The following is a 14,312-nucleotide window of genomic DNA, read 5'->3' as shown; positions in this document are numbered from 1 at the left end:
GGATGAAGGAATTTCCCAAATATACATGTGACCATGCTGTGGTGATTAAGGACGTACCTGCATTGGGGTGAGGCATACTAGTGCCAGGTGTGGCAGGAAGGGACCCTGGACCATGGGGGTGAGGCACCTGTGGTGGAGGTGGTTGGCTCGTGCTTGGGCTGAGGACTGCTGTGAAGAGATCCTCCACATCCTTGCCCTCCAGCTCTGTAACGAAGTGCAGTAGCGTAATGTTGAGTGTATGCATTATATATAATAACCTGCAGTGTCAGAATTCAGTATAGTCAATATGCTATAGAGATACTGATGCCAAATAGTGTCCTGTAATAACATTTCAAACTTAATAGTTAATGGTAGTTTGAGGATTACATAAAATATTATGGGAAAATGTATTCATATTCTTTTACTGGAATTATTATGAGAGATATTTACCATAGCCTTTATTAGCATTTTATTAACATTACATTAATTGGCAAAATATTGAAATGTGGTGCTGTAACAACACTCCCTAGGGAGTTTACATGCAAGTCCTATTAAATAGAGTGGGATAAAACTTGGATCAAAACTTTAGAAAAAGGACAAAATGACCAACCTGGAATTTTGTAAAGTTTGCTGAGAATGGACTCTGAAACAAGGAGAGAATCAAATAAGATGACGAATATTCATTCTGACTCTTTAAATTAACAGTGTAAAACAAATACGTTTGTATTCAAAGTTGCATCTCAACTACAAGCCTGTTGAACTTGTGTACCAACATAAAGGAACTTTCCATGAATGTAAAAGATCCTTCGAATCTTTATTGTCTTAGTTTCACCTCGATCAAAAGCTCAGCTGACATTTCAAAAAGCAACAGCTGTTTTACTACATCGTACGTGCGAATACAAAATTACAAAACCTTTAGGGAGACTTTCTCAGTGTGGATTGCCATCTAAAGTTCCCAACTTGCTTTTAAACAAAGCAATGAATCAACACGCAGACAGTTCTTAAACCTCCAATAATTATTACACCTCAGCAGGGACTAAATATTCTTTGAAACCCCGTTTTCTCTAGGGAAATGCAGGTAAAACAGTTCTTAGACCATGTAGAAAAGTTCCTTTGCTCAAAATGTGGCAAAAAATGGATCTCTGGTCTCCCACACTGACCGTCAGTGACCATCTTGTCGAGCTCCGGGCTGAGTATGCCGTCCAGGGGTTCCTCTGGAAGGGTTCGAGGTGTCCTCCGGCCACCCTGAGAATGGGGCGCCACTGGGGAACTGTCTGCCAGGGGCCCAATGTCCAGACCAGCTGTGGAAACACACACAGACATACAAAAACAAATCATAACACGGACGTATACACACACACGCGCGCCCACACACACACACACACACACACTCACACAGAAAGCAACCAACAAAATACCCGGCCAAGAACGTGATCATAAATATAGACTTGAAGAGAGAACATGTTTATTGTTTTAACAGCCTGTGGAATGCAATCAGAACTGAACAGTATATGATTACAGTTCCTTGGGCTTCATCTGGTGTTTAAAAAGGACTGTTGTTGGAACTGAGAAGAAACAAACCGGTCATACTAATACTCAGTAAAAATACACAAACATTATTTATAATCAGCGCTATAATATATTGCTTTGACCTTGGCAGGTCTTTTGTAATAAATACTTATCAATCTCTTTGAAAAGGCAAGAAATGCAAACTTATTCCATTTGGAAGAACTGATTCAGTTCATTAGAAAACCCAGAATAACAGTTTGGGTTACTAAACTATTGTAAAATTGAATTATGTCAGAATTCGCCTGCCTATGAGTGAAAAAAAAAAAAAATGTTCTCCTCACTTGTCTTTCACACGGATGGTCAGCAATAAATGTATTAAAACTAAATTGTAAATAGTATTAGTATTCAAATGAATGCAACCGTGTTCACAAAGAACGAAGGACGTGTCATAAAGCCACGGGAATGAGCACAGATGACCTTCATCATCTTCAGGAACTGGAGAGACAATGCCAAGGGCTCTCGTTCTCTATATTGCTTAGTTCTCAGCTGCTCAAATGCTCGAATGTCCTCGGTAATTTGTTTCTTTGCGATCTTGAAGACATCTTGGACTAGGCAGATGTGAGTTTGTGAAAGGGTATAGGACAAACAGAGATTGACGCACCATACATATCCGAGTCAATACTGTGCACTGTGTTAGGTAAGCACTAAGCAGTTTATGAGTGTTAAAACAATCTGACATGGTTGGGGAAAGCAGCTTATAGACATGCACACTCAAATTGAGACAGACACTGTAAGAGAGGAAGAATGCACTAAAGCAAGGGATTAGTAGGCCATAGCACCCTTACCAAAAGGAGGAGGTGAGCTGTCAACCTGGAAGGGGCAAAAATCAAGACCTACAAGAACCCAAAAACCAGATAAAATGAGTGAAAAAAATAGTGAAGACAGAACAAGCACAACACGCTTCAGACAATGCAAACAGAAGATAAAACCAAAGGTGAACAAAAAAAATAAAGGTATTTTTAAAGAATGTGATATTTGAACGAAAAGAAAAAAATCATTAAGGTGGCGAAACTTGCTGTCTGGGGCAGGTTTCTGATTTGGGAGTAAAAGATTTTGTAAGCCCACAGCTAGGTGACTAATAATAAATTCTTGCCACTGTGGACTGCCTGTGAGATATATGACGCACCAGAGTCACTGCTTGGCTTTCCGAGCATTCCCAAGATGTCTGCGTCAGTGTTCAAAACATCAGATAGATCAACTAATGGTTCCTCGGACGTCTCTGTAGATGAGGGGAAAAGGGGAGAAACAAAAAAAAAAAAGAAAGAAAGAAAGAAAGAAAACCAAAGAGTCACAAATCATAACTGATGATGATGAACGGACATGAGAGTGAGAGCTGGAACCATTTGTTTGGGCGCCACATGCGGAATTTGCTTTTGATTGAACATACAAAAGAAAGAAAGAATTAAACGAACTTCTAAAATTATTATTTAAATAACATGACAATCTCTATTTAGGTCTGAAGCAGGTTAGACACTTGCAGCAACAGGAAATCTTAAAACAGTCAGTCTTCGGGCAAATATGCGTGAAAGCGGTGCAGGTAGCACATGTGATGTGGAATCTCTATTAGCGGCAACAGCAACAAGCTGCAGATGAAGCTGAAGGTCTTGATCATTATCAAGGCTTTTCATTTATTTATTTTTTATTTAAAACAGAAAGATCAAGAGAGCGAGAGGGAGAAAAGAGCGAACAGAGAGAACTTGCCAAGAGAACAGAAACAGAAATGTCTCTTTATCAACTGTCCTTGTGGGATTTAGTTATTATTTAATTAAAATATTCCACAATCTGGACGGAGCTGCCGGTGACTATGTCTTGCATGAACTAATGAAATGTTTTTCATGGAATAATAATGATGACAAATAATAACACCCCTGTTGTATTATAATTTTCCAGCATCTAAACCGATTCCTATCAGCTCAGCTCTAATTCAGGCCGTTCTCAGTTTTTGGTCAAATCCGATATTTAGTTAAATGGATTAGCTTCAATTAATGAATCGTTACATGTCTTGTCCTGGAGAACAGAGGTATCGTGTATACATACGTGCTGCTGCTGATCTGGCGGGATGGGATGTAGCGGAGGCGCTGAGAAGAGGGTCCGATGAGGGGTCCAGGAAGCTGGTGGTCGAGTGCTTCCTCTCAACTTGGCTTTGCCCGTCCTCCAGCAGGCCCGACTCCCCTCCCTGCTGCCTGCTCTGCTTGCTTTTGTCCAGCAGGTCCTTTCCAAAGAAAGCCTCCTGGACACGACAACACATAGCACCGGTCACGTCTGTGTTGACGCTTTAATTCTTCATGTTCTCCAGGATAACTGTCACCTTATTTTTCTTGCCATCATTCTTGGGAAACACATCACCATGTCACATAGAAATTATTCAGCATCCATTGAAGGCCCATGAGAACTGAAGTGAAACAGAGAAGCTCTGAAACTAACAGTCACGTTGCTGCTGACCTCACCTTTGTCAGCACCTACCTCCCCCAACCACTTATACCCACAAGTCAGCTACCATCCTCAACAACATGTAACTGCAGTTCACTGCCGCACCGAGACATTAAAAGCCCCCCCTGTTTCTATCTCAATTATTAATGAAATGTGCTTCACTGTGTCGGACCTTTAGGTTAGACTCAACATCCCCCTCTCCCCCGTACTGTGGTGGGATAAAGAGCAGCACCGACGGCTGCCGTTGGCGTAATGCACATCACATATGTATGTTTCAGCCAACGCAAGGTGACACCGAGATACTGGCTAGGGACACGGAGCCTTGAAGTCATCTCCAGTTAAGCTTTTGTACGTCAGTTCACAACTAAGACAGGAGCCATTTAAAGAGTATGATCACAGACAAGTATCCTCTACAGTGACTTCCTTTAGGCTGTTCCTCTTTCAAAAAAAGCTCACAGAAGGGACGCCGAGCACTGAAGTTCTGAAAGTGGTTTCCAGGCAATGCACTTTGGATTCCCAACCTTCCCAAGGGTGAGATAAAACACGTTTTATGATGATATGGCATGACACGACCAGACAGTTTGTGCACAGAAACTGACTAATGCAGTCCCTTTTCTCATAACAAACACAATTTAATTGCATTGCATTGTCTAAAATATTGCAATTATGTTAAATAATTGTTTTTTTTTTTTCTTAAAAGCTAGTTAATTTTTAATAATTACATACAAAATTTAAAATGATTCCCCTTAAATTGATATATAGAGTTTTACATAACAAGGTTAGGTAATGGTAATAAGCTGCTATAACATTTTTATATCATATCTATTCTATTAATACTATCTATTAGTTTCCTGGTAATGTCAAACACTAGGTGTGTCTAACCTAAACATCTTTAAAAAATCTTTCATCCCCTCAATAACATCCATGAACAAACAGAATTAGACATGCTGCTGTTAACAGGCCCCCTCTTTTTTGTTGAATCCTGTCTGATCGGATGTATTTTTTCTGTTTTATAACGCTGCCTTTTAAATGCTTTTATGAGCCTGTCGGAGACGAATTTCTGTCACTCGTGACACACAATAAAGTTTATCTATCCGACCTATTTGTCTACGGATCACAGTCCACCAACCTGCAGGTAGGTGGGAAAAGCTTCCTCCAGTTTGGTCTTCTTCTTTCGATAGCGTTTCTTTATTTTTTCTGGGACTTCCGGTCCAGGTGGCACCTCGTCCACAGGAGTATCTGGCAGTGCCTCGGTCCAACCGGCTGCTAAGAAAAAAAAAAAAATCATCTCTTATAGTTTTACTGTGAGTTATTCTTTTTGAAATGAATTCTTTCCACAATTCTAGAGAACAGACCTTCATCTTTTCCAAAAGGATTCTCTGACACAGAGCCAGAAGAATCCTTTCTGCAGAGAGATCGTTTCGCCTTGCCTGGACCTTGGCCTGGACGGCTCCTTTGGCGGACCATGAACCCACCAATGCCTTGCACGAAGAGAGCAGAAAACGAATTCTCAATAAATATACCCATTAACCACAGTTTTCCTAACAATAATGGAGGGGATATTAATTTGAAATTGGTTCTGAAAAAGAAAACAACAGGGCTCAGAAACGCTAGACAGAGCCCTTTGTACATCAGAGGCCGTGGGATGCTTTGCAGTGCTTTGCTACTGCTACAACGTCGGGCATGTACTGCACCATTTTACGCTTCAGAGGAGCTGTCTCCTTCAATCAGGTGCCCTACCCGGCCGGTACGGTTTCCTCTTCCTCTTCTTGCCGCCGTCGGCCCCCTTGGCGTCATCTTCTGCTGGCTCTCGCTCCAGGCTCGAGTCAGACTTTGCCTCACAATCTAGGAGCTCCGCCTCTGTGAGAAGCAGAGAGGAGCATTGATGATGAGTGACAGCCCTGCAGCAGAGATCACCCCGGCCAGGCCCCTGAACGCAGCACCAGGGTCAATTCTATCTGAACTCCACTCAGTGGTAAGACATTAGCCTGATTGAAATTAAGTTCACCAGTCAAATTACAAAGGGCATTCATTTCCAGAGGGACTTAGTTTTTTCTTTCCTCCCTTTCTTTTTTTTAATGACCTCTTAGAAAATGTTATCAACTGTGTGAGAATCTACACAGCCTACACATAAATACATTTTATTACCAGCCAATTTTTTGTGCTGAACATCAGGATTTTATGAGAATTGTTCATGTGTTTTAACTCATCTGTAATGACTATATGAAGACAAATCCAAAAGAATACATTCTCAAATGTGTTATTCGATATATCAAGATGTTTAAAAAAAAAAAAGGTTTGGATAATACACAAACTACTGCTCAAGACCATTATAGGGCAATGAGATGATAAATCAAATGCATAATTGTCAAACACGTCTGAATTTGATCAGATTTATTAATGCATTGTTCAACTCTAACACACTGAAAAACATCTAAATGAATTTAATGAGCCTGCTAGAAGGGACGGTGACAGTCTAAGTCACTGCTCTACTCGGAACACGTGCATGGGAAAACGAAGTACCTCTATTGTCTTCAATGTCTTCATCACGACAGTGTTCGGAGATGGGGTCCACCGGGGCCTGGAGCACTGCCACACTGTTCTGGTTTATGATCTTCAACTTCAGTTTTGGCTTGGGTTTCCTTCGCCGCGACGCTGTGGCAGACAAACTCTGGAGCTGGCAAAGTCCTGACTCTGTCAAACAAACACCATCCTGGGTGTAGGTCCGAGAAAGATCTGAAAATACCAAGAAATTATAGTGTGCTTTTAGATTCAAGTCAAGTCACCAGCTAAAAGAAAGACAAAGCTGTAAAACTTACCAATTTCTCTAGCCTTTGTGACAATCTGTGTCATGACTAGTGGCTCAGTGATGTCTCTGGTCTTCGTCACAACTGCAGCAGCAAGAAAACACACAAAGGTCATTAAAAGAAAGCAGAAGAAGCAGGAACAAATGTCGTATTCAAGTCTATTGACGAGACAGCAAACACATTTAGAAGAATCACTGAGCTCTCACCTTTAGTGGTCTTGAAAGTCCGGCACATTGTGCAGTCGAAGCTGCTCTCTGCAGCTTTTTCTACGTCTTCCTCCGAGTGGAGACTCTGACAAGAGGCGTGAAACCATCTGTGGAAGAGAGAACAAGTTCAGGTGAGAGCCAATTATGATCAGAAAGTTAGTTGCGACCAGTTTCCCCCCCGAGCTGACAGGTATGTAGAGAACACTGCCCACCTGTCACACTGGCGACACTGCACGATGACGGTGCCTTCGCTGTAGTCCACCAGGCAGACTGGGCATGTCACAAGGCTGGCACAGGGGGCACACTGGGTGTAATTATTCTGCCACTCACACCTTAGGCCTGGGGTGGTAGCACCACACTGTGTACAGGACACACACCTACAGGAGACGGAAGTTCAGAGGCCATTTAACTGAGGTTACTTCAAAGACAGTAACTCACTACTCTGTCCTCATGCTGCGACAAAGCAAGATGTTACAAGATCAAACAGAGAGAGATTAAACGTGGTATATAGACGGATTTACTTACTATAACACTAAAGAAGGTGTTCAGTAACATGCAGTTGTTTCATCTTTTGTGTAGCCTTAACACAGATTCTGTTTTAATTTGAAATTATCATAAGGTTTCTTACCACTTGCACTTCCAGCTGTCCTTGGGTACATTCTGCAGCGGAGGGTCCAGGCAGTATGTGTGATAGCTGATGTCACAGTCATCACACAGCAGTAAACGGCCAGGATCTGTGGCCTGACCACAGGCCTCACACACCGTACACTCCAAGCAGCGCCAGCCTTTACTTAACACCACCTTGGTGATCTGAGGGAAGCAAGGAGACGAGAAGTTCAGTTGGTTTACAACAATTAAGCTGGAGTGACGATGGGGATTCTGTGCTGAAGCACACATGTGGTGTGTAAAGAATCATTCTGTACCTTAATGCCGACGCAGAATGGATGGTAGCATTGGCCACACTGGGCACAGGCCAAAAGACGTCCCTCTGCACCAAGACCAAAACTCCCACACACCACACACATGTCCTAAAAAGAAGGAGGAAATAATGAGTTACCCTGTTTTGCCAAGTTCGTCCAGTTTAGTTTTAGACAGAGCGACTCCCACGCAGATAAAACGTTATTTTCTGTGTGGAAAAACAAAGAAACTACTTTGTCTCAGGGACAAAAACGTCTGCGGACGGTTCAACTATTTGTTTGTTTGTCACCACCCAACCACACGAGTATCATATTCAGACTCTGCCACCAGCACTCTAAGAAGCAATCCTTTTTATGTTGTTGCATATTTATTGTTGTCCTCTATCCTCCAATATAGATGTGCATGAAAATTACATAACTGAAATACTGGTCCTTAAAAGACCTTGAACAAAGACGACAGAGTGAGCCCTTCCACTCTGTCATCTTTTCGACAGAGAAGTCTTTGTGCGAACAGTAATATGGTGAAAATACAGGACGTCTACCACCAAATGAATCTTATTTTACACGGGTCGTCAGTAATCACATATTGATTACGGCACAAGAAACTGATTTTAAGGAGACAAAGTGAGAAACAATAACATTTCACAGTCATCCCGTGTCATATAATCGACTGCATTTCCTGCAGGCAGCTGGCAGTACCTCCTCAGGAATTAATGATCTCCAGTGGGAGAGATCTTTAAGCACAGATTTAATTTTCAGGTCGTCTAACCGAATGGAAAATTCATGGTTTAGGATTCAAAACGAAACATCAGGACACTCAGTAAAAACGCAGAACAAACAATAGAGAAAAGTAAAACACCTGTTTCAGGGTGAAACTGTCGTTGCTGGAGAATATGACCACTGTGTTATGCATTGCATTCTCCTCTTCCTCCTTCACTGGGTACGGCGTTTCTATTGTGGTGATCTGCATATCGGGAGAGAAATACACAGAACATTAAAACCATAAAAGGAGCCGTCTTTTGGTGATAAGAGTTTAATTTAACAGGAATTCACTGTTTGCTAAAGAGGATTGGGTCATGTTAGCTACTGCTATCTATTGATAGTCTTCAGCTGGAGGGAAAACAAACACTGATTTGCATGAAGCACATTATTTGACGAAGATGCAGAGAAGCCATTCGGCTGACAGTACATACCCCAGGGTGGATGCTGGGACTCACTTCATTCTTCCCTCTGGCCCTGCCACGTCCAGCTCTACCTGACAGACCAGCGCCTCTGGGCCTCCTTCTCCCAGGGAAGCCAGAGCCTCGACCCTGTGGAAGGATGACTAAAATTAGACCAGACACTGACCCCTAACTGTGTTAAAAGCTGAAACGGGCAGAAGCAAGTTCCAAGCGTTTCGCAAAAGACTGCTACTTCCTTGCACATGCTGTTCAGGTCATCATTATGCTAAGCAGAAGGTTTTGAGGTGGAGAATTTTTCACATCACTCCCACAAGTCTGTTTATCAGCTTCACTGTCCACACTGAATGACAGGAAGATTACTGCATATCCATTCCAGAAAGGTATGGATGCAAGCCGCTACTGCAAATACAGTAAACAATTAACGCATTGTCTAAGAGCACTGCTGTGAATTTGCAAAAAGGAGTAAAGATAAAACTTATCCTTTATTGAACATCTTGCCAATGTTCAACTAGAAGAAAAAAACATCCATCACTCTAGCTCGCTTTAGAAACGACTGAGAGATACACTTCCTTCTAGACGGCCAGTCAGCAAGTGAGAAAGCAGAGCTCTCCTAGTAATGCGGGTTCCACTCTGCCTTTGGCACATTTTCGACAGGAGGCCTCTGCCTAATCACGGCTGTCAAACCTGTCTCCAACTGAACCTTCCAGCACCCTCCCCAAAAATCCCTTCGCATTTACCCCACATTTGGCCCCAGTCCTAAAACCGAGGCCCCTCCCATCCGACGTGCCTCCCGACAGACACACTGCAGGGTTGTGTTCAACCACCACCCCACCCCTACCAGAGATTAACCCTCTCCCTGCTTTTGCTAATAGTAATCACTGTCACCATGACGACAAAGTGCCGGAGACTTTTCACAGAGTCAAAATCGGAAAAAAATGTGTTTGAGGAAGAAAAATAAATTATAAATACCTGAACAAAACTGAATACGACAAAGAAAGTGACAAAGCAGTGCAAGGCTGACAAAGAGGAAATGGAATAACATCTCTTAATACTGAAAAATTATTTCACTGTAGAATGTGTTTATACCCTTGACCATTCATTGCGACTGCTTACTTGGCAAAACCCTCGTCAAAACAGACATACCTTTCATTTAAACTTCATAAAGTCATTAGCTTAGTCCTTGGTTTCTGACTCATCCTCCCACTGTATGGTGGAGGTCATCATTAGTGTTGGCTACAACATACTGTACATCAGTGACATTGAGGGACACTCAGGGAGTGTGCGTCACTATGGTAAACAGAGGGCTAGCAGAGGGCAGCTGCTGCCCCGCCATCTCTGGTGAGCCACGGTATTTACCACTCTGATGCTCCAGCCGGGGCTGCCAGAGGACTGCCTGGTCTTTGGGACGTCCCACCCCTCTGGCTGGTCTGGTGACCAGGACAAGGGTGAGCTCACACTGCTATGGGGGCTCCATGCACCCTAAGGTAAGGAGGGGTGGGTGAGAGAGTGAGAGAGAGGGAGGGAGGGAGGGAGGGAGGAAGGGCGACAAAATGCAGCAACTTAAAAACAAAGCCAGCGAAGAAATAAAACATACAAAGAAAGATGTTAAAGAAATGTAGTGAGCTTCTAATGTAGCCATGTAGCCTGCTCAATATACACCCATCTATGGAGAGGTACAAGCATCTGATATCCCAAATATATGAACAGGGTAAGTCATTAGGTTGCATTCTGTGTTAAAAAGCCAATTCTCTCATGCACACGAGTTTAACGGACTCTTTGCACAAGCAAGAGCACAACTGTGTTAGTCGCATTTCGTGCAGCAGAATTTGCCAGGGGGTCGTACAGCGGGAAGAGGGGGGCCCTGCTACCTCTCGCCATGACAACTGTGTACGTTTGGCAAGTTGACAGAACAAGGGGAATTGCGTCAGTATGGCAAAACATGAGCGCATCACACACACAAAGGCATGCTGGACGGAAGAGGAGCTACATTCAAATCGTTGGAAGATTTCCCCAGGCCTTGAGTAACAAATTAGTTTGAGCCATGTAATGTTTATTTAAGAGGCGAGTTATGTCTGGGAAAAATTAAACATTTTGCAAACTGAATCAGTCTACCCTCACCAGCGTCATTCATAATGTATTATAGCCATGGGTGTGATTCAGTTCCCATTATTATCTTTCTTAGTGTCTACATTCAGCTTCTGTCATAGTCTCTAGACACAGAGACGCCATTATTAAGAGATTAGAAGTTTTTTTTTCTCTCTCCGCAGCCACAAGTGACCCACTGCTGATGATGGTGCAATAGAAGGATAACAAGGATGTGGTCAGCGCAATTTGTGACATGATGAATTTTCATCCTCAGTATGGCAATAAGATGAAGCGCATATATAACATGGACATGAGATGAGCAGAGAGGCTGATGGCATAGGTGGAATATAGTGAGGGCTTACGATAAAAGTTGGTTTTAGATATCAATATTTAGCTGAGCTCTGCGTGAGCGCCGTGACTAACGCGTGGTGCACAAACGAGCAGTGTGACGAGAGTGAACGAGCTCTTTCACCACTGGCCGTCCTACTGAGCTTGCACGGTGTACTGGAAAGTTAAAACTCGACTTAAAACGATTTAAAAGCGTAATTGAAAAACACCTCCTGAACCATGCAAGCCGTTTCGACCCTCCAGTGCCACCAGGAAAACGTAATCCAATTTCATAGAGCCGAGGCCACAGGACAGACAAACACACGGACACACATTTGCGCACAAATTCAGGTGCACACACACACACACACACACACACACACACAGGGTAAGAGCACAAAAAAAAAAAAACTGTACTCCTTGGTTCACTCCTTAGACTGATACAGGGAATCAGGTAGAATCAGCCGGATAACACAAAACACATCAGCGATCCTTGTGACACGACGTCCTACCTGTTTTACTCGTGGCCTCCCAGGAGAAAATTTCCTCTTCGTGATGGCCGGCTTTCCCATGCCAATCTTTGGGGTGAATGGTATGAGTGTGGTGGTTGGTATTACACTGCTGTGGTCGCTCAGTGAAGGTAGCATATGAGTCTGGGGTAGTTCTCTAGGGGATGTCCCTCGGGCCATAGGGGACGAGTGTGAGGGAGAGCAAACCATCTCAGCTAATCTTTCCACGGACGTTTTGATGGGTTTCTCCTCTGAAGACAAGCTGAGAAGCGACAGATTAGGTTGGCTCTCCAGTGTAGTGTCCATCTCCTCTGACGTACTAGAAGTTGAGGGTGTAACAGTCTCTGCCAGGTTCCTGTGAAAAATACCCTCCTTCCTCTCCTCAACGAGTTCTTTTGGAGCAGTTTCCAGGAAAGAAGCACCGACTACATCCATACTTGAAGGCTGGGGTAGTGAGACTTCCATTGGTTGGTCCGTGAATGGTACTGATGCAGTACTTGGTTCTTTGGTGGTTGAGATGATGGCCTTTAAATCCTTTGTGCTGGGGTTGACTGTGCCCTGCTCGGGGCAAGTCTCAGTATTTGCTGGTTTGATTTGTAATGTGGTATCCTGTGTCTGTAGTGCCTCCGTAGAGTGTTGGACAGGGCAGGTTTCCTGGCTCGGAGTTGCTGAAGACGCAGGACTCTCTGTAGGTGTGAGCTGGGCCCTTACTGCTGGTTTTGTTTCTGTAGGAGATATATATCATGTGGTCCATTAACAGATGAACACGGAAACTGATAAAAAATGAGGCCAATGATTTGACAGTTTTGACTTAACCAAGAGCTTTACATTTAACACAACCTTTACAACAGTAGCCACTGCTATGTAATTGCAAATAAATGATGCAGGAATATAAACGGGCAACGTGTACAAACCTGGGTTGAATTCTGCTGGACTGTTGTTGACAGAAGGCTCAGTAACCTGCCTCTCGACACTGTCTGCTCCCTCTGCTTCTACAAGAGAAATTCATTAAGAAAACGATTGTATATTAAAAATAAAAATATCCTTAAAAGACAGAATATTTGTTCACTAACAGCAAGAACTATGAATCTAGAAAGACTGAATGCATTAAGTTATAGCAGAAAGAATAAAGAATGCAGCCTATCAGGAAACGGGTTGTCTATTTTAAAATAATGAAGGCATTAATTCTCAGTCACACTCGGTCTGTTGTTCTGAAACCAGGAGCGTTTCCCCTTAAGCACGGTTTGCTTGAGCTGGTGTGAACACAGCAAACACAATCCAGTTGGTGACAAATCAACAGAAATGAGACTGGTTATAGAAGGTGGCCTAAGCTCATTTGCAGTTTCGCAATCGCAGCAGCAAAGCACCATCTCGGCATATACATTAAAACGTCTTCTACACATAGCCTAGATCTTCAGTCAGTCTGATCATGTAGTTCATATATAGGACATATGTGTATGAATTGCAGAACAGCAATCAAGGCCAATGCCCACGCTCTCTGCTGATGCTCAATTTCTGATTCGATAATTTCCTGAAAACCACATTTCTTGCCAAATTAGGACCAATCACAACACAGTTTGCAAAAGCATTGTGTTGAGGGGCATCAAAGTGAAATGCAACGTGTTAACAATATTGTATCAACTATGAAAAGAAATATCTGTGTGAAAGCATCATCTAATCAAATCTAATAGTAAAACAAACAAACATCATGCTATGATGTAAAAGTCATAGACAAAGATGTTAATGCCTTCTACTAGTAAAACCAGGGATGCGCTGATCCGATATTGAAGAAAATTCTGGACTGGGTATCGGTGACAATGGGTCCGATCCATAGGTAGGTAGATCTATTCAGTTTAATTCTATGCTGTGCGCTGTGAGTGACGTCATGCGCTAGCGACACACGCCGTGGTGCGGAGGCTCACATTGTTTTCAAAATGGAGCGAGCGAAAGGATCAGCCATCTGGAACTTTTTCACACTACCTCAGCCAACACATTCGACGGCTACGCGCAATACCTGCGCAGCGGATGTTTCCGAGGGGCGGCGGTAAAATTTCAAGCTATAACACAACCAACTTAATCAAGCACCTCCAGAGATTTCACCCTAAAGAGCACGCTATGTTTGAGGAACTGAATAAACAAAAAGGAGGCGGTAAGAAGCAGGTAAATTTGAAGGAGATGAAGGAAAAAGTTTCCACCTGCACTGAACCAGGAGAAGTTTTGTTATATTTTTTATATGTTTGACTAAGCCTGTGAAGCTACTGGTTTATTTAAGACTGCTTTACTGGTGCACAGTTATTTAATA

General features: G+C 42.9%; 1 protein-coding gene across 13 annotated transcripts in view; it reads right to left on the bottom strand.

Moving 5' to 3' along the window:
* Window positions 1-14,312, bottom strand: part of kmt2cb (lysine (K)-specific methyltransferase 2Cb) — a 60,874-nt gene that overhangs the window by 19,739 nt on the left and 26,823 nt on the right. For 7 of the 13 annotated variants that reach the window (XM_084546380.1, XM_084546388.1, XM_084546386.1 and 4 more), the window contains 20 exons: window positions 12,925-13,002; window positions 12,014-12,735; window positions 10,446-10,568; window positions 9,102-9,218; window positions 8,768-8,872; window positions 7,915-8,019; window positions 7,620-7,801; window positions 7,204-7,368; window positions 6,992-7,098; window positions 6,798-6,869; window positions 6,502-6,714; window positions 5,719-5,838; window positions 5,334-5,459; window positions 5,108-5,244; window positions 3,586-3,778; window positions 2,675-2,767; window positions 2,334-2,381; window positions 1,140-1,280; window positions 590-622; window positions 58-204 (listed from right to left, as the gene is read on the bottom strand). In XM_084546380.1, coding sequence (XP_084402506.1) covers window positions 58-204; window positions 590-622; window positions 1,140-1,280; window positions 2,334-2,381; window positions 2,675-2,767; window positions 3,586-3,778; window positions 5,108-5,244; window positions 5,334-5,459; window positions 5,719-5,838; window positions 6,502-6,714; window positions 6,798-6,869; window positions 6,992-7,098; window positions 7,204-7,368; window positions 7,620-7,801; window positions 7,915-8,019; window positions 8,768-8,872; window positions 9,102-9,218; window positions 10,446-10,568; window positions 12,014-12,735; window positions 12,925-13,002 — 3,027 coding nt within the window. The remainder of the gene's footprint in view (window positions 1-57; window positions 205-589; window positions 623-1,139; window positions 1,281-2,333; window positions 2,382-2,674; window positions 2,768-3,585; window positions 3,779-5,107; window positions 5,245-5,333; window positions 5,460-5,718; window positions 5,839-6,501; window positions 6,715-6,797; window positions 6,870-6,991; window positions 7,099-7,203; window positions 7,369-7,619; window positions 7,802-7,914; window positions 8,020-8,767; window positions 8,873-9,101; window positions 9,219-10,445; window positions 10,569-12,013; window positions 12,736-12,924; window positions 13,003-14,312) is intronic. The other 6 variants (XM_084546385.1, XM_084546389.1, XM_084546384.1 and 3 more) reach the window with 3 other exon arrangements.

The sequence above is a fragment of the Chelon labrosus genome (assembly GCF_963514085.1).
Source record: "Chelon labrosus genome assembly, chromosome: 6".
Lineage (NCBI taxonomy): Eukaryota > Metazoa > Chordata > Actinopteri > Mugiliformes > Mugilidae > Chelon > Chelon labrosus.
This window is presented reverse-complemented; position numbering and strand designations above follow the sequence as displayed.